Source organism: Vanellus vanellus (genome assembly GCF_965231255.1).
Source record: "Vanellus vanellus genome assembly, chromosome: 4".
Lineage (NCBI taxonomy): Eukaryota > Metazoa > Chordata > Aves > Charadriiformes > Charadriidae > Vanellus > Vanellus vanellus.
The window spans coordinates 73,237,612-73,252,932 of NC_138909.1; the positions used below are offsets into that span (position 1 = coordinate 73,237,612).

At 44.1% G+C, this 15,321-nt stretch overlaps 1 protein-coding gene across 1 annotated transcript in view; it reads right to left on the reverse strand.

Annotated features, from left to right (window-relative positions):
• Nucleotides 1-15,321, reverse strand: part of SCFD2 (sec1 family domain containing 2) — a gene marked incomplete at its 5' end in the record, with an annotated part of 209,598 nt that overhangs the window by 9,909 nt on the left and 184,368 nt on the right. The window contains one exon of the mRNA XM_082483103.1: nt 3,056-3,201. Coding sequence (XP_082339229.1) covers nt 3,056-3,201 — 146 coding nt within the window. The remainder of the gene's footprint in view (nt 1-3,055; nt 3,202-15,321) is intronic.

Genomic DNA, 15,321 nt, shown 5'->3' on the forward strand with positions numbered 1-15,321 from the left:
CATAATACTTCCAACTGTGGGAAACCTTAGAGAAACAGGGCAAACCACCCCGCCGATATTGTGCATGTCAGAGCTTCAGAGAAGTTAGGGACCAGGGAAAGTGAAACATGTAAGGGTACAAATGGTCAGCATCCGGGAAGATCCACTTCCAAAGGACCCACCCTGCGTCCTCTTCAGGGTCTATGAAGCTGTGGTGAATATGAATTAGTAGCCTAGAAATTTCCACATTCCTTTACCAAGGTTTTAAACTACTCTGCTGTCCTGAAAAAGTATCCAAGCTAAAAATTTTCGGGACTTGTGGAAAGACGGTCTTCAGTGAAAAGTCGACTTTACTTGGTTTACAGATGGAGCTTTGCTTTGCTGCTTTCAACTTTGCCCAAACTACAATCGTTTCAGGAAGTGCAACACTCATAGAAATTGAGAAGCTTTCAAATTAGCACATTTGTCTTGCTTTGGGATTAGCCCAGGTATACATCATCCCCTAGATTTCTTGAGGGAATCAAGCGTAACATCATTCATTTTGTAAAGATGATATCTACAGGAGACATCATGCAAGATAAACATAAAAATGGATGGAAAATAAAAAGCAAGCCTCTTGGCTTGAAACTAAAATTTTCTGGAGTAATTAAAGAAATGTTTTTCATCCAAGACTTTACAGTGAGAAACAAAACTCACAGTTTTTGAATACAATCCTGTCAACGAAGATTTATACAACTCATCTAGTTCTTCTCACAACACGTGCATAATTTTTAATTGAGCCAACAAAGCAAATTACAGCAGACATGAGCTGCAGGATCTTTTAGGAGAACGTGCCAAGATTTGTGTCAAATCTAGTCACGCAATAAACAACTGTTTGAAAATACACATGCAGGCATGAAGTCCTATGTATAAAAGTCTGTTTATTATCTTCGTAGATGAGGAACAGAAAGACATTAGGAATGAAATGTTTTTGGAGTAGAGATCAAATCACAGTTAAACAGAGAGACTTACTGCATGAAATTAAAGGAAAATGATTATCTGACTTCAGACAAAACTATGTACTCAAAAGATGTTAAAAATGTGCTATGATTTTGCATGTCTGAATTTTCAGCACCAAAACTCAGTGCCCTTCAAAATGATTCAGTTCGGTTACACGGATACTAAAAGGCAGATATTACGATCGCTTACCTTTTTTTAGCTATGCTAGTTTCAAATATTTTCAAAATCTTTTATGACTTGACATTCACCTATTACATTTTTAGGGAGCTTTTACTTTATCTTTTATACAAGCCCAAATAGCTGCATTGATTTCTAACTCATATAATGAAACTTTTATCAACTTTAAAATTTGGCAGGCACAAATTGTTTTTAAAACAGTTGTTAAAAACCTCGATGGCTATGGGACATACCTCAGACAAGATTATAAGGAGAAAAGGAGAGAGAAAAAGAGAGAGAAAGAAAGAGAATGAGAAAAGGAGAGGGAGGGATGGAAGGAGGGAGGGGGGCAGAGAGGGATGGAGGAACATACTTCTGATCCAGATGAAAGGAGAAGAACAGTAGTTACAATATCAGGCAAAATAAATACCTTCCTCTTTCACGGTCGCTACACGAACTGGTTTAATAACCTGATGAAAACATTCATCATTTTATGCAAGACATATAAACTTCAATGCTACAAAAAGTCCTTTTAATAGGCTATCCAGTTCCCACTTACTTATCTATAGAAACCTTTTTTGAGTCTTAACAAGACACGGAGGCTTCCCAGCTCCTAATAGATAAAGCGGAAAAGCACCTCAGGCTAAACCCATTCCCATAGCACTAAGCCGGGCCGGGAATGTGGGCCGGGAATGCGTATGGCTACCGGAAGGGCGCGACATCTTCAGAGGAGCTAAACCGACCGCACGCAACCCATGTATTAACCCGTGCCAGACAAAAGACAGGTCTGTTTGTAGAGAGCTGTATTTATGGCAGAAAAAACCATACTGGCTGCTTATTTCTGCTACTCTAAACCCACTGAAACTGCCCTTAGCAGAGGGTTGGTCCTATTCAAGCAATTAAATCCATCGCACAGCCAGATTAGGGGGCTGCAAGGTGTTAACACATCCCTTGGTGCGTTCCAGCACTTAGCCCTAAGCAAACAACCTGGGTTACATCCAAAGAACACACTGATGCCAATTACACTTCCAGGAAACTTTTAGAGGGTATTTTCTTATCATCTGACTGCTCCCCCCCCCCCGACTGTATTAAATATTTAACAATTTTCCCCCTTTTCAGACACCAGACTGGTCCTAACCACTAGGAGACTTCAGTGACGGGTTTTCTCCACCTTAGTTTTCCAGCGACGTTTTGCAACACGCCCAATTCCTGTTCTTACAAAGCAATACTTAACTTGAACTACATCCCTCTGCTGGTCTACAGCATGCTTATGAGTTTGGAAGGATTTTTTTTTCTGGCTCAAGGCCAGAATCAAGTTTTATGGCCTGTCTCTAAATCACTGTATGTGCTTTCCATTGTAAAACTCTGATTTTTAACTGAAAAAAAGTTAAAACGCTTCGGGGGAGACGGAGAGAGAGAAAAACACCGTGCATTAGCCCTGATGAGCTATAGTCATATAATTGTTCGTGCGTGCGTATTTTAGAAACAAAAGCTGCGTTTTTCACCCATTTACAAATGGGACCGCCTCTCACACTTATAGGGACGGAAGAGAAAACACACAGGAATACAGCTGCTCTATGGATGCGGGGGCATCCTGCTTTGCTATGCCAGGAGAGGTATTAGTCCCGAATCATCTTGCCCTAGCCCTGCCTTTCACTGGCATTCGTGGCATATCACAGTGCTGCAGAGCGAATCCCAAATTTCATCCTCAGACAATTCTTTGTTGACATTGACACGGATATGCCTGAGTTTGGATGAAGAAGGAAGTTCTCGGTGATTAGGTCAATTATAAAAGCCGTACTTAAATACCTTCCACACGGGCAGAACACATATCGGATTAGCGCATCAGCAAAATTAGTGCTGTAATGTTGACAGCGTGCTGGAGAAATAACACACAACCGGAAAAGAAAGATCCACTTGCCTGCTGGGTGTTGCTGCCTGCATTATGTATGGAATTAAACTGTTTCATGTGCATTCGAGCTCTTGCGATATCCCTGAGGGACCGAAAGATATCATCCACTGCATCTGTGGCTTTCTCAGACGTCAGGTTCGGTGACGAGTCACAGCCTAAAGAAATAAAGAAACACGGAGCTGAGCGAGTGAAAAACTTCCAGGTGTTTTAATAAGAAGCAGTAGCAAAAAGTAACTGGGAGGAAATTTTCAATTAGTTTCATCGTGCTATATTCCAGAATATTATTGTTAGACAGCATGTCCTCAGCGTGGCACGAGTCTCTGTAGCTAAGCAAGAAGCCATAAATCCTAGACAGTGAGCAAAGCCAACAGCAGCTCCTCTCTGACCCCATCTGTAACCTGGACCACACAGCAGTTTCACGGGCGCAGGGTATGTTTTGCTCTCCGCAGCAAAGAGATGATCCCACGCTCGCCGGCCCCGAGGAAGAGCCCCACGTGGAAAGGAGCCAGCTGGTTTGCTGGTCTCCTCGGGGCGAAACAGCCATGAAGAGGGGAACTGCCCCTCAGGCATCCTACTTGGGCCCTGGCTGGCAGCCTGCTGACCCCAAATGCATTTCCTACCTTTGCGACAAGAAAAATGGTAGCTACACATTGGGAAGGGCTGTATGGCAAAACATGGGGATGAGGAAATGGGGCAGTCCCTGTTGGCTCCCAACTCAGAGGCTGTGCATATTTAACAGTTAACATTTAAAAAAGCATTTTGCAAATGCAAATTAAAATGAAGAGCCACATCTCATTACTGTATTACTAGATTTTTCTTCCCTGCAAGAGACAAGCTTTCTCTGTTTTAGCCACATTAGAGATAAGCAGTTCCTAGCTAATGTAAGTAGTTATATTTTCTTTGTCCTCTCTTTAGTCTCTATCAGCAAAAGCCACTGCTTTTGGCCAAGCCAGCTCTGGAATGTTTCCTTTTGCTATCGAACGCAAGTGCCCCGCGTTGAACAAGTTCAGGCAAGGTAAAAATCACATCAAGTTTGCTATGCTTTGCACACTCTTCTTTTTTTCTTAATTGTTTATTTTCCTGAACTATTTAAAAGCCTTTTATTTTGTCCCTACAGTTATTTTTCTCATAAAAAGAAATATTTGTTTCCTTCTCCTGTTGGCATCACTTCTCTTTCTCTCTCATTTTATTGTAACAAGAGCCTTCTGACCAAGAAGTTTCAAACCAGCTTGTCACTTCCCCCTTCTGGAACTGCAGGGCAGTTTCCAGTGGTCACGGTCTGGCTTTTGTGGCTGGAAGCCCCTGAGATGCTCCTCAACTTGCCTGGCCAGGTGCGTCCTGTTTTGCTTTTTGTTACGAGGTCAATCTTCTCTTGAGCAATTTCTCGTCGAAGCGCAGTCCCTGTACCGTCACCCACTGCTCGAATCTCATTGCCAGGGAAATGCTGTCTGGAGCTCGGGATTTGCTTTACAGCTTGTGCTGACATGCTCGGGGGCTGGAGGAGGCCATGAAATCATCCACCCCCACCATCTGTTTAACAGGCCGCATCGCTTCATCGTCATCGCCTGAACCAAGACAAGAGTCAGCAATGTGCCCTGGTGGCCAAGAAGGCCAATGGCATCCTGGGGTGCATCAAGAAGAGTGTGGCCAACAGGTCGAGGGAGGTCATCCCCTCTACTCTGCCCTGGTGAGGCTGCATCTGGAGTACTATGTCCAGTTCTGGGGTCCACAGTTCAAGAAAGACAGGGATCTCCTGCTGGAGAAGGTCCAGCAAAGGGCTACTAAGATGACAGAGGGATTGGAACATCTCTCCTTTGAGGAAAGGCTGAGGGACTTGGGTCTTTTTAGTCTGGAGAAAAGAAGACTGAGGGGGGATCTTATTAATGCTTACAAATACTTACAGGGAGGGCGCCAGGGGGATGGGAACAGTCTTCTTTCAGTGGTGCCCAGTGACAGGAGAAGAGGTAATGGGCACAAACTTGAACTTAGGAAAATCCACCTAAACATGAGGAGGAACTTCTTTCCTTTGAGGGTGGCGGAGCACTGGCACAGGCTGCCCAGAGAGGTGGGAGAGTCTCCCACTCTGGAGACATTCCAAACCCGCCTGGACGCCGTCCTGTGCAACTGCTGTAGGTGACCCTGCTCTGGCGGGGGGGTTGGAGTGGATGATCTCCAGAGGTCCCTTCCAACCCTGACCATTCTGCGATTCTGTGATAAGCCCTGGCATGCCAGCAGCTCCTCACCTTCCACATTCAACCATGCAGACCGGAGCGTATCTCAAGGAGCACTGGCTGAACGTGTGCTTCCGGTCTCCATAGCAAAATTGGTGCTGGACTCAGTTTGGAGCAGGGGGGCACTGGGAGTTGAAGCTTCGATCCAGCGCCAGTTTGAGGTTGACCAGATGGAAAAGGGCCGTACTTTCCAAGTTTTCTCTAAAATGTGGCGTCCTTGGGACTTCTGATCACAGAATCACAGAATCACAGAATCACAGAATTATCAGAGTTGGAAGGGACCTCTAGAGATCATCTAGTCCAACTCTCCTGCTAAAGCAGGATTGCCTAGAGCACATTTCTCAGGACTGCATCCAGGCGGGTCTTGAAAATCTCCAGGGAAGGGGACTCCACAACCTCCCTGGGCAGCCTGTTCCAGTGCTCTGTCACCCGAACCGTAAAGAACTGTTTCCGTGTATTTGAACGGAACTTCCTGTGTTCTAACTTGTGCCCATTGCCCCTCGTCCTGTCACTTGGAACCAATGAAAAGAGCCTGGCTCCATCCTTCTTCAACCCACCCTTTAGATACTTGTATGCCATAATCAGGTCTCCCCTCAGCCTTCTCTTCTCCAGACTAAAGAGTCCCAGCTCTCTCAGCCTTTCCTCATAAGGGAGGTGCTCCAAGCCCTTAATCATCTTAGTTGCCCTTCGCTGGACTCGCTCCAGCAGTTCCCTGTCCCTCTTGAACTGGGGAGCCCAAAACTGGACACAGTATTCCAGTTGTGGCCTCACCAGTGCCGAGTAGAGGGGGAGAATGACCTCCCTCGACCTACTGGCCACACTCTTCCCTATGCAGCCCAGGATTCCATTGGCCTTTTTGGCGACAAGGGCACATTGCTGGGCCATGGATAATTTACTGTCTACCACAACCCCCAGATCCTTCTCCTCCAAGCTATCTCCCAGCAGGTAAGCCCCTAACCTGTACTGGTGCCTAGCATTCTTCCTCCCCAGGTGCAGGACCTTGCACTTGGTTTTGTTGAACCTCATTAGGTTCTTCTCTGCCCAGCAAGAGATCCGAGGAAGTCATGGCTCTCTTTTTCCAGCCTGACATCCAGTTCTTCTTTTTAAAAATGTATATTAAAAAAAAAAGTTTTCTCTGCCAGCTTATTGTTGAGATTAATAACAAAAATCTCAGGTTCTCCAAAGGCTGCTGCCTACCTGTCACACTGCAGTAGGTTTGAAGAGCGGAGCTGGGTTTCTCTCCAGCCTGGAGAACAACAGAAGCCTGTGTTGTACAAATGGCAGGCGGCTACAAATCACCTCCCGTTCACACCTTCCCCGTGAATGGGGCTGTGTGCGCATATGGAGAGCAGAACACAATCCCTCTTCTCTGCCCGCTTCATGCTACCAGGAAATCTGCTCCTTTCACAACAATGAAGAGGTGGAATATATTAGCTGCTGCACAGCTCATGTGCTAATTAAAACAACTCTTCCTGTTACTGTTTTTTCATGGGAAGCTAAATGGCATTAGGAGAGCATGCTGAATGAATTCCTTTGAATCCCAAGCCCTATTATACGTGGGAAAAGGCATTTAAATGAAATTTGGGGATATTGCTTTCCTGTTAGACTTGAAGAAACCCAGTTGTGGAACAAAGAAAATCACCATTAACCAGTATGTGACTGAAGATTTTAAAGCACATATCCAAGGTCTTGACGATATCCCAAGAAGAACACAACCTGCTTCTGTGGTAAGCAGTGCCCGGCCTCACAGATACTGCTTCTGGTCTGCGTCCGTCCACTTGTGCTGAATTTGAGGTGTCAGAACACCAGGAGCTGCATCCAGAGCCTAACAGGGTACTCTGGCCCTTATTTTTGACCTGCTTTTGAACTTTTTCATCAGAGAGAACACATCTCCTCTTAAGGTACACATCTGCACAACCATTAGCACAAGAACTAATCCGTTTTCACAAGAAGCTTGAAAAGAAGAGAATGGGGATGCTCTTCTCTACAGTCTGGGGTGACCCAGAAAACAAACTGGACCAGTTTTTCTACTGATTTCTAAAATCGGAAGAAGGACACTTTAAAAAAAGGACACAGACATTGTGAACCCACGAGATCTATAATTATACAGTGGCACGTGATTGATTATTCCCTCTCTGAATGCAACAAATGAGAATTTCAGACCTGTGTATCAGAAATTCTTTCACTGCGCTTTGTCTCTTGGTATGCGGTCCAGGTGTTATAAACAGACTTGTTTTTTCTCTAAAGCAATATGATAATTATTAACGCTTTGTGAAGGTCTTTGATACTTCCGAGACACCACTGAAAGGCTATACAATACTTACAAAGTTAAAAATTTAGGAAAGCTGAAAGTTTACCACTTTACTCTCTTTTATTGGTATTAACTTAGGCTCTCTCTACCTTAGGCTCTTTCTATAGCCCATTTACAGAAAAAAACCCAACGATATAAACCCTGCAAACCCTGGAATGGAGCGGGCAGAGTAGCCAAGCCGTTTTAGAAGCACACAGTGAAGTACCAGAAAACTGGTACTTTGAAGAAGAGAAAATCCAGCATCAGGATTGCATTATGCAAGCTATTTTCTAGATATGCAGAGTTAATTTGCTTGTCAGCGAAAGTCAGAGAAAGAACAGAGATAGAGGGTGCCTTGAGGGTCAGAACTCAAAATACAGCACAATGATATTAAACTAATGAAAATCTTCTATTTTTATGCTTTAGATGATAGTATAGCAACGGGGGTCCTTCTTTTTCTAGCAGATAAATCTAAAAGCATGTATATGTATACCCAAAGCCATATGTTTTATAATAGTTTTGATATATTCATGCATTAAGATTGTTATGAAAAAGTAGGTACGAAGGCATATGGTTACACAGACCACGGCTGGTTTTTGCAAGGGAAAAAAAAAGTGTAAAAACCAAAACTAGGATGAAATTTGTGTGATTCTCCTCTCATCCTTCTTCCCGATGGATTGTGCCACTCATTTGAATCTTTATTCTTAAATCTGATTTGTATTAAATCATGCTGTCTGCTGCATCTAACAGGTAAGTGAGCGTGACACTGTGGGACAAGGAAGGACAGGCCAGAATACAAGACATCTGTCATTGCCCAATAGCAACATCAGCAGAAGGTGAAAAATCAGAATTGACTCCATTTTAGGTCGGGGAATTATGGAAGAGAGGTCATGAGAAGAGAACATCCAGAGCATGCGCGGTGCCGGCTGGGGCAGCCTCCAGCGAGGAGCAAGCCTCCGGGCAACCTTGAAATGCTGAAGGCCAGGTCAACACTACAGTGGGCTGAGTTCAAAACAGAGCTGGCTCTTCTGACAGTTCCAAGTGATTCGGATGCTAAGGACTGGATTAGAGGAAAAGAAGGGTAAGAAGAAACATGGGAGAAGCTGGAAGACTTTTGAAAGTGGTTTTTGAAATTCAAAGGCGAATTAAAATCCCAAGAAAACAGGCACTTAGTAAAACATAGAGGAAAGTTATATATAAAAAAATAACAGGTCCGCTTTGCCGAAGCCCTGGTGAAGCAGCACGTTGGTGCTGCCGACATGGAAGGGCAGGAGCTCATCAGCTGAGGAAGGAGCAGGCGCAGAGGTGCAGAGATAACCCGTCCCTACCCACAGCCTCGAGACGCTCTTACCCCATCCCCTACCAGCGATCACAGCAGATTTCTAAGCCGTCATCCCGATTCAACCCCTTTCTCTCCCTCTCTCTTCATTCCCCCTTCCTGCAATGGCTCCTCAACCCATCATTGCCCCGGGGAGGCTGAACTCAGCTTGGACCACACTGCTGAGAAACTACTCCATCCCCATGGCCCTACTTAGGGAAGAGGCAAGTTTTTTGTGCGCCAGAGGCAAAGAGGCTGAAACTCCTCCGAGGCGCCCAAGAGGTCGGCATCACAGCCGAGGAGGGAACTCGGGATTTTCCAGCCTCAGGTTTGACTATCCCTTCTGCCAGTCCACACAGCACCGAGTAACAGCCTGCAAACACTGGCAGGCAGAAAGATAAACAGAGGGGATGAGGAAAGCAAATATAGCAGCATAGGGGAAAAACATTAGAAAAGGGAGGGAAAATGTATACGGTGTTAACAATCAAAGCAGAATGTTTTTCACCTTCAATTATTAGCAACACCTGATTTGAACCTATTTGAAACCTGAGGTTCGCATGGAGGGTTGCTGAAGTCTGAAACTTCAGACTAAATCAAAGGGATCATCTGAAGAGCCACACAACAGAGAAGGTCAGCTCCATATTTCTATAAATGTCATTTATGATCTGATTGGCATATGGAGAATGAAAACACCATGGCATGCAGGGATGCTCCCGGGCAGTCACCAGCACTGTCGTATGGATGTGGTGTCTGTGACTGGGAGTATTGTGACCGGCAAAGGTGCAATTTGTGGTTTATTTTCATCATGACAAACATTTCCCATTTGAGAGAAAAGCCAAGGATGTTTTTTTTAAAGAGTAGTTAAATCTAGAATCCTAAATCTCCACTTCAGCTTTTAAATAAGCGTCCAAACTTTAGCAGTGCTGAGCATCCAGGGAAAGCACAGGTACGTCTCCATGGGCAGTTCAGTGCAGATCTGATGTTTATTGTACTGGGACACATCCCACAAGCTCTGGAGCTCACCAGGGAGGGATGGGAAGAGCCAGTGGGGTGCTTGGAAAGCTCTTTGTTGGCCTCAAGTCTTTGAACCTCTTCTGGAAACTGCTCTTTGGCGTCCAAGGGATGCATAGTCTGCGCCGATCTCAAGCTCTAAAGCTGCACACGTAAAAATCTGGCCACTTACCTATGCCATTAAATATGGATTTAAGACCTACCTTTGGAGAGTCGTTTGTTTTTTTGTTTTGTTTTTTTTTTTTTTTTTAAATTTTGGCCTCAATATCTGTCACTTGGACATTTCTATTTTACTGGAATATTTTATTGCCACCTTCTTGCCAAAATTCAACAGCACAACATGGAATATCGATTTTTATGAAGCACTGCAAAGTTAGTACTGGAGGCTCTCAAGTTACATGAAATTAAATCTGTCAATTCAGTGAACAATTACAAGGAAAAACTACAGCACTTACTAGAATAAATTACACAAATTAATTGCAGAAGGAATTTAAGTTAGGCTCAGATGTGCTTTCTGAAGGAAATTAATGTAAGAAATTCATTAGGGAACCATTCAGTTGCTCCCTCAAGTAGTTCATATCTTAATTAAAACCCCACACATGTTAATAAAGCTATGGTAAATGCCCTGTAAGTCTAATAAGGCCTCCCAATAATGTTCTTGCAAGAACTTAGTAAAACTCCAGTTTTTACTAAACGATACATACCACCCTAGGACCTATATGATCAAACGCCCTCAGTCTCTTGCAAGCAATTCTCAGCTAACCCCCTTTTGTCTTCAGACTGGCGGCTGCACTTTGCCAAGGATGAATTTTTGCTCCCATCAAGGACTTTCTTGCTATTCATGCATCAGCCAACACCCTTCAGCGAGGCTGTAAAGTTTCACCCTCGGATCTGCTGCCTCTCACCTACTCTGCGAAGTACACCAAGCGGTACCACGTAGATGATGGACCAACGATACGTGGGGAAGAAGAACGAGGTTAGTGTCCAGCTAGCAGTGGGTGAGGCAGCAAGTACTACCAGCACGGCAAAGCCTCCTTGGCCAGCATGCACCCACCAGAACAGAGGATGCGTTGCGCGGGTGAAATGGTATGGCTGTCCTCCTTCAGAACAGCCACCACGGTGGGACACTGGTGGGACTCTGCCACTGCCTTTTCTAACGTACCTACTCAGGACCTAATAGCCCTGTTTCTTCCTTTCTTTCTCCAAGCATCTGCAAGCCACCGATGCATGAGAGACCACCTGGAGCTGGAGGAGCCGTTGTTTAGGCTACAGCCTTGCTTGTGCTCAGAGTGCGCTGTTAACGCCGCTCTTCACCCTGCCGGGCTGAGGGAAATCATACGCAAAAAGAAAAGTGTTCCTAAGCAACTGTGTTTAAAGCCCTTCGTAAAGAAACACCCTGAAGGCCTGTTTTGTCTCTGCACTACGAAGCAGCAGAGCAGGGAGGAAGCTCATGTAGAAGTCCACGGGAGCCTAGATGCTCTACCCACTCGGCCTCAGAGGGGAACCTCAGGAAAACATGCCAAATCTGTGAATGTCCTTATTTTTATAAAAATTTCCGTCTTTATGTTATTTACAAGGAAACGTACTTCTAAAACAACAATAAAGTGAAATAAGTCTTTTGGTATTCTCATTGATTTTCCATCTTTTTTTTTTACCTTAGACAATAGAAATGAATACCATCAACGTTTTTTGCATTCACAGTCCAATTTGATTATATGTTCCTCATACCGCCAAGTCAGGCTTGCAGACATAATTGGAAAATACTTTCTTCTGAAAACAACTGTCCTACCTAGAATTTTTTGAAATCTATGAAAATGTTTCAACTGATGCATCTAATTATGATGGTAATGGAGAAATGTCCAAGAGACTTTTTTTTTACCAATTTAAGTTCTGAGCCAAACAAGACCTTATGGTGTCCTTAAACCGGTGAAGGCAGCTTCATACAATAACATACATGCATGGAAACATAAGATCACAATTAAAACTAATAGTTGTAATCTATTTATCAGCTACTGAAGCAAAACAGTATTTTTATCAGGAAGACAAAAATAATGATATTTTAATGCTATGTATAATTATCTATTCAAAAAGGCCTCTTTACCCAGTATGCTCTGCAACAGGTGAAAAGCCATCTGCAAACTGACAAGGATAATAGGCACTTAGGCTGCATTCAATGGGCTCTACTTAATAACAGATAATAATTGCAATTTTATTTTTCCCCCTCATATGAATTAACAGAATTATGGTACACCGCTTAAGTACCTTTAGCTTTAAATTCGTAACTACGCTCAGAATAATTTCCTCGTTTCTCTTAAAAAAACGTCATAGCTCACCTTCTAAAATTAAAATTAAACTATAAAAAGACTAAGTGTTAGTCAAAACACTAGAAGGTTGTTTTCCAGGAGAGATAGCATGAAAAAGCTAAAAGCTAAATGCTGTATTAATCTACACGGTTATGACAGTTTTGATGCTAACAGCAGGTAGAAATACACTGTAACAAGTTTACAAAGTTCATGGTAGTAAGAAATGGAGCTGTCAGATAAACAAAAATATCACAGATTTCCAGTTCTTGTAATATTTGAAATCCAAGCATGAAAATCTGACAAATGACACACCATTTTTTGATATACTTTACATGCTATTCAGCTAGCATCGCACGACCCAAATGGAAGAGAAATGAAAAAAAGAGAAATGCCATGCCAGAACAAAAAACGTATAAACTCTCCAAAGTGCTAAAGTTAATCTATGACATTAGGGTTTATAGCTTAACTGCAATTTTAGAAGAAAAATATATTGTTTGAGCTGCACCGTGCTCAGTTCTGAAATGCTGATTACAGAAAGCGTTCAGGTGTGCTAAACCCTGTGTGAAGTCCCACCGCAATCCAGCCAGAATACTGTCAACCTCATAGTAGCTCCCCGGGAAAGAGAAACTCTACGACTCTATTTTCACTACAAGCAAATCATTGCTTTTAAAATCAAATATGCAAAGTGATTGTAACCAAGAATAACGGCCAGCGTAAGTGGACATTTCACGGTAATTCCCCTGGAGACTTTGAATTCAAATTTCAATGTGTCTTACAGGGCTGCCTTTTTTCAAAACACATTTAGCTGAGACTATCACTGATACATCTATTCACAGTATATGTAAATGACACAACAAGTGAATATTCCCATTTTGTGGCTAAATTTCAAACAACATTTGGAAAGGTTATGGCCACGAACTGGTAGATGGATGATCTTGTCAGTCACCACCCAGCAGCTCAGGGACAGGCTCAGGAGCCGCCTGGTACTGAGTGTCCGTGGGACCTCTGTGGACTTACCCGGCTCCATCAGATGCTGCTACCGCCTATATAAAAACTTAACTCTGGGCTCAGATCAGAGCAGGTTTGCTGAGGGAATGACAAGGATGACTTACTGTGGCCTGCTGGGCAGGGCTGCTTAGAAGAAAAAGTCAAGCGGCACGTTTCTCAGGGGCTGCAGGCATTAGGAGGGGGAAGGAAGGATTCCCCTTTTTTCTATGCTATCAAGCACCTGCCGGTGCATTAGAGAGAGCAATTTCCTACCTGGCAGATCACACAGGACCTGTTGGAGTGGGTCCAGAGGAGGGCCACAAAGATGATCAGAGGGCTGGAGCACCTCTGCTATGGGGACAGGCTGAGAGAGTTGGGGTTGTTCAGCCTGGAGAAGAGAAGGCTCCGGGGAGACCTTATAGCAGCCTTTAAGTACCTAAAGGGGGCCTACAGGAAAGATGGGGAAGGACCCTTTATTAGGGAGTGCAGCGATAGCATGAGTGGTAATGGTTTTAAACTGAAAGAGAGTGGATTTAGATTAGATATCAGGAAGACATTCTTCACTGTGAGGGTGGTGAGGCGCTGGCACAGGTTGCCCAGAGAAGCTGTGGCTGCCCCATCCCTGGAGGTGTTCAAGGCCAGGCTGGATGGGGCTTTGAGCAACCTGGTCTAGTGGGAGGTGTCCCTGCCCATGGCAGGGGGGTTGGAACTAGATGATCTTTAAGGTCCCTTCCAACCTAAACCATTCTATGATTCTTCCTTCCATCAGTAGTGCAAGAACTGCGACATGCTCTGCCTCCCCAAATGTAGCACACAGCTGCGTATGGCGAGTAAAAATGTTAATGATGCTGAAAACCAGAGAAACGTGCTCGTGATGCTCTCCTGGAGACCGGGGTTTGTACAGGGAAAGGATCGTTTTATACTTTTCTTTGTTCCTGATGCTTCTTTCCCTGAAAATGAACATTGACACTGGACACTGAGGTGGAATATGGGGACAAAACAGCAGAACAGCTGTTCTTCTGTCCTGCAGGTGAGGATAAATGAAGTATAACGATTTCCAGAGAAAAAGAACAGACATATTTATGGTCAATAATATTGAAATATCATAATATTGAAAGCAACAGCCACAATTCTCCACACTGAAATTGGTAATTCTACTTTAATGGCAACCTACTGGCAACCTACCACATTGCAAGTCGTCCATGACCAACGGCAAAAGGACTATAAACTGGAATGCTGAAAATTTCTGCATTTACACCTTGACAACTCTCGGCTCTCACTGGAGCTATTTCGCCCTGCTACCATCGGTGGTAAATGAAGGGCTACATCTCCTGGTGTCCTGGTCTCACCAGGGGACACCTCCAGCAAGGGGCTGGCTGGGGGCTGCAGGAGAGCTGCTGCAGACTTGCACTCTCCCAGTCTGAGAGGCTTAGCATCCCGTTGCACACCAGGGAGGGAAATGGGTAGCAGGCAGTGAATGGGTGGTAAAGAAGGCGTGTGTACATCCCTCCGCTGGTCACACGTATGTTACCTAGGCAGGGGGTGTATGTAGGGCACGGATGTCCATATCCTGCAGGTAGATGAGAAATTATGCCGAAGCACAGCCCTCTCAAGCCCTTCCATCAAAACCAACGGTGATCACGGCAAGGAGCGCGTGTGGTTTAATCCATGCACAGCATCCACTTTGTGTTCTCTCCTCAACTGTACTGCTTGGTATGCATACCGCAGACAAAACCCTCGTCTCTGGTGAGTCACTGTATCGATCTACTGAACAAATGACCTGATGTGATGCTACCGTGTTTCAGATCTTCCTCTGAAGAATACAGAGAGAAAAACCGCTACCGTTTGTACAACTGAACGTCTATCTATAAAGCACAACATTGTACACGTGGGCTTGGGATGCCTGAGTCAATCTTTGAAGCTATGAATCGTGAACAATTTAATTCTGGTATAAAAGCAAGCTGTATTGTCTGTCACCTTACCAGAGTCTGGTATTAGGATGTTTTGCATCTAGATAAAAAGGTAGATGATAGTTTAGCCTACAGCATGGGTGATTATGTTATTTGGAATAAGCATTCTATCTCTGATAAGATTAGAAAAAACATGTTTTGTAGAGGGATTTGCTCTTCGTGAAT